At 47.2% G+C, this 3,639-nt stretch overlaps 1 protein-coding gene across 1 annotated transcript in view; it reads right to left on the bottom strand.

Moving 5' to 3' along the window:
* Positions 1–532: 532 nt before the first annotated feature.
* LOC113808525 (H2.0-like homeobox protein) overlaps positions 533–3,639 on the bottom strand; it is an 18,224-nt gene continuing 15,117 nt past the window's right edge. Inside the window, exons 3-4 of the mRNA XM_070131930.1 lie at positions 2,210–2,427; positions 533–1,951 (exon numbers count right to left, since the gene is read on the bottom strand). Of these exons, the coding sequence (XP_069988031.1) occupies positions 1,625–1,951; positions 2,210–2,427 (545 nt within the window). The 3' untranslated portion in view covers positions 533–1,624. The remainder of the gene's footprint in view (positions 1,952–2,209; positions 2,428–3,639) is intronic.

The following is a 3,639-nucleotide window of genomic DNA, read 5'->3' as shown; positions in this document are numbered from 1 at the left end:
TTGTGGTTTTAATTTCCTTGTTCCATGTATTTTTTCCAATTATATATTTTTTTGACAAGCCAAGTAAGCCATCAGCTATTATGGTTTACATTTTCAGTCATTATGGCAAATTTAATAAATTATGTTATTGCAAGTACAACAACCTTCGTTATAGCAAATTCAGTAAGATTTGTCATGGTAAGTGCAGTGTCAGTCATTATAGCAAGGGCAATGGCATTTGTCATGATAAATACGATAGTACGTATAGCAAGTGTGGTATAAGCTGTTATGGCAAATTCAGCATCATTTTATGCCAAATACAGTACGAGATGTGGCAAGCGCAGTATCAGTCAACTAAAGCCTCAACTTTTATCACCAATACAGTATTAGCTGATTAATATTGCTATCGGCGACATTACATTGCATGTCTAGCAGAGGCTTCACAAATAATGGAAACAGCTCGAGATTTTGAAGTCTTAGATCTGCAGTTTGATCAAATGTATTGATTACTGAAGAAATGTGATCCTCCTTTGATGTTAATGATTGGACTCAATCGTTTCTACATATTTATTAGCACCTAATATTAGATACATATACAGAGTATATATAGGTCTGGAAACAGTACATCTGTTCACTATTTTATAACATTTATCACAAATAATGTACAAACACTCGCGCGCGCTCGTACGCACACGCACACACATACACATATACATATATTTCATGCATACATTGGCGTATATATAAATATATCTAAGAACAGACAAGTCCAACAGCACCAAAATGTCAGTCACAAGCACCTCAATTACTCTGACTATCAACTCAAGAACTTCGGGTTTTTTGTTCTTGAGTTACAGTATGCACTCTCGTCTGCCTGAAAGCCGAGTCCTATATACTGTGTAACTTAGTTATTTATGCAACAATAGCTGCACTGGCAGTTTTGCATTGAGTGTTATACCATAGTTATCCATAGAACTGGACGTAAATTACGGACTATGAGAAAATTACGGGACAGCCTGTAGTGGCACTTCACTATGCCACACAAGTCCATGAGGCACAGAACATGTTTTGCACAAATGATATGTAAATATCTCAGGCACACAACCGTTGTCACATTGCTATGGTTGCTGCAAGGACAAATACAAAAATATTTTAGCGTTAAATACGTCTCACTTTGAGACAAAAACCGGTGTTCAATAGCACGCAAGTTATGATCACAGATATGAGAGACATATCAGTGTCACTGTCAAATTAAAGACGATAATTTGAATAATCGCGACTCATCTGCGCAGTCATGGTCACTGGATTACACTATGTATTAACTGCGACTTCAAAAGGAAAACGCAGCAACATTTCGTGCTTTTCTGTTGATCTGTTATGGGGTCTTTCATTTCTGAAATCTGTCCAACGGCTTGATTCTACTACTTACATGCTTTCTACTGGTGCCTCCCTTTGATTTGAATATTGTGAACCCCCGTGTGATTATGTTGGCAATGATGCAAATGTGATAAGATAAATATTTACAACGTGATGATATTTTCAGCTGCACATTGTTCCCTTTTTGAGTCCCACGGCAGCGGATTCTCTGAACCGCGTCTGTGTAGGATCCCGATCTCCCGGCTTCGCTCGGCGTCAGGATCCTCTCTCACATGACGTTTATCTCCGGCGTGAGCTCGGCCGCGTCGCCGACCCCCCGCACGTCTATCTCCTCCTCGCTCGCCTCCTCCTCCTCCTCCTCTTCCTCGTCGTCACCTCCTTCGACGAGGCACTCCATCTCGCCCAGGTCTTCGCTCTCAGCTTCGTGTGAGCTCTCCAGCAGCTCTTTTTCGTCGGCCTCCTGCTGCTGCGTCGCCTGTTGCAGCGGAATGTGCGATGGCTGCTGTTGCTGCTGCTGCTGCTGCTGCTGCTGTTCCCGCTTCTTGAGCTCCGCGTGGCGCCACTTCATCCTCCGGTTTTGGAACCAGACCTTGACCTGCAGAAGGAAGGAAGGGGCTTATTCTTCTCAATAATTTCTGGGCCATTAACGGTGTCCGACAGGCAAAGGTGACATTTATGTTTATATGTCTGTATGCTTATATATATATATATATATATATATATATATATATATATATATATATATATATATATATATATATATATATTGTGGGGGGGGGGCGTGCGTGCGTGCGTGCATGCAAGGGCAGGAAGGAGAGCCCGAAGGCAAGGAAGGCAGAGAGCGAGCTCTTACCTGCGCGTCGGTGAGGCCGAGCGTGGCGGCCAGCTGACGGCGGTCGGGCTTGGTGATGTACTTCTGCAGCTGAAACCTTTTCTCGAGACCCTTTCTCTGTAGATTGCTGAAGACCGCCCGCGTCCACGTGCGTTTCCGCCGCCCGTGACTTCCGCCCGTCACGCCCACGCCGAGCACCTCGTGGCGATGAGTTGGCCCGCCCATGCTGCCGCCGTACACTGAAAGGACGAAAGATTTGCATGTTAATTCGTGCCAAAGTGTTATTTAAATCGGGACAGAGCAAATTCAGGCTCGCAGTCATTCATAGGACTTCCTCCCGCGTTGGTCCTGGTGGCGACGCGCTCGAGGATCGCCCAGAGATCAAAGAGCCAGATGCAGTCGACGGTTCACTCGTGTGTCAACAGTTTAAGTGATAATTCCTGGCGGGCGCGATGTGTACGTCACGGCTGCCGCCCGCGCGTTTACAGGCCAACCTCATGTGGCCATAATAGCGGTGATGGATGTAACGCTATAGCCTAATAAAACGGTATAAATGTGCCCTCCCTCGAGAGCCCACCAAACATTCTCTCGGCGCGCGGACTCGGCTCCCGCGAGCGTCCACTTCCCGCGCGTTTTCGCCTGCCAGGCTGCGGACGCCAACGCGGGTGAGCGAAATGCAACGGATTCCTCCCGCTCTGTCCAAACATTCTGAATATGAGGTATACACAAACGCCAATGACTCAAAATGCTGACACTTTCTTGTAAATTGTTTGTTCTCAGCCAATCACAGTTCCCCGCGCTAGCACTAACTTCAGCCATTCCCCGTAAACAGCCGGCGGACGCAACCAACCCGGTGGCGACACGTGCTATCTTAAACCTTATCAGGTGGTGAGATAAGGGTTGTCACGAGTCGCTGTTAGCGCGGGACAACCTTCCTTCCCCTCCTGCGCGCTAATGGCAACTGTGTGTGTACTGATGCGGTCGGAAACGCGTTTAAAAGGGAAACATTCAAAGACGCGAGGGGAAGGCAGAAGGCGGGGGCGGAGGGGGGGGGGGTACATGTTCTGCGATACCTCAATGACCGCCACAACGGCCTCAATTTAGGGGAGGACGGAGGTTTCTGGCGCATCTGGCTAAACACCAGCGCCTCCTCATCGCCCAAACAACGGAAGCGAGTTGCTGCCTCGTGTTGGCCTAGAGTTTGTAAATTATTGAAGAGTTTGCTTATGATTCCGGCCGCGCGGGAGACATCACATCCGGCGAGAGGGAAGCGAGGGCAGGACAGGCGGTCAGTCCACGCGAGCCTTCGGGGCTCCCTGCGTCAGGATGGCTGCGCTCCTGCGGTGGGTGGCATCGCCAGCAGGAGCGTCGCTGTCGCATTCACTATTGGCATTACCCTTATCGATATTGACAAGACTATTATTATTATTATTATTATTATTATTATTATT

This window comes from Penaeus vannamei, chromosome 2, assembly GCF_042767895.1.
Source record: "Penaeus vannamei isolate JL-2024 chromosome 2, ASM4276789v1, whole genome shotgun sequence".
NCBI classification, from domain to species: Eukaryota; Metazoa; Arthropoda; class Malacostraca; order Decapoda; family Penaeidae; genus Penaeus; species Penaeus vannamei.
This window is presented reverse-complemented; position numbering and strand designations above follow the sequence as displayed.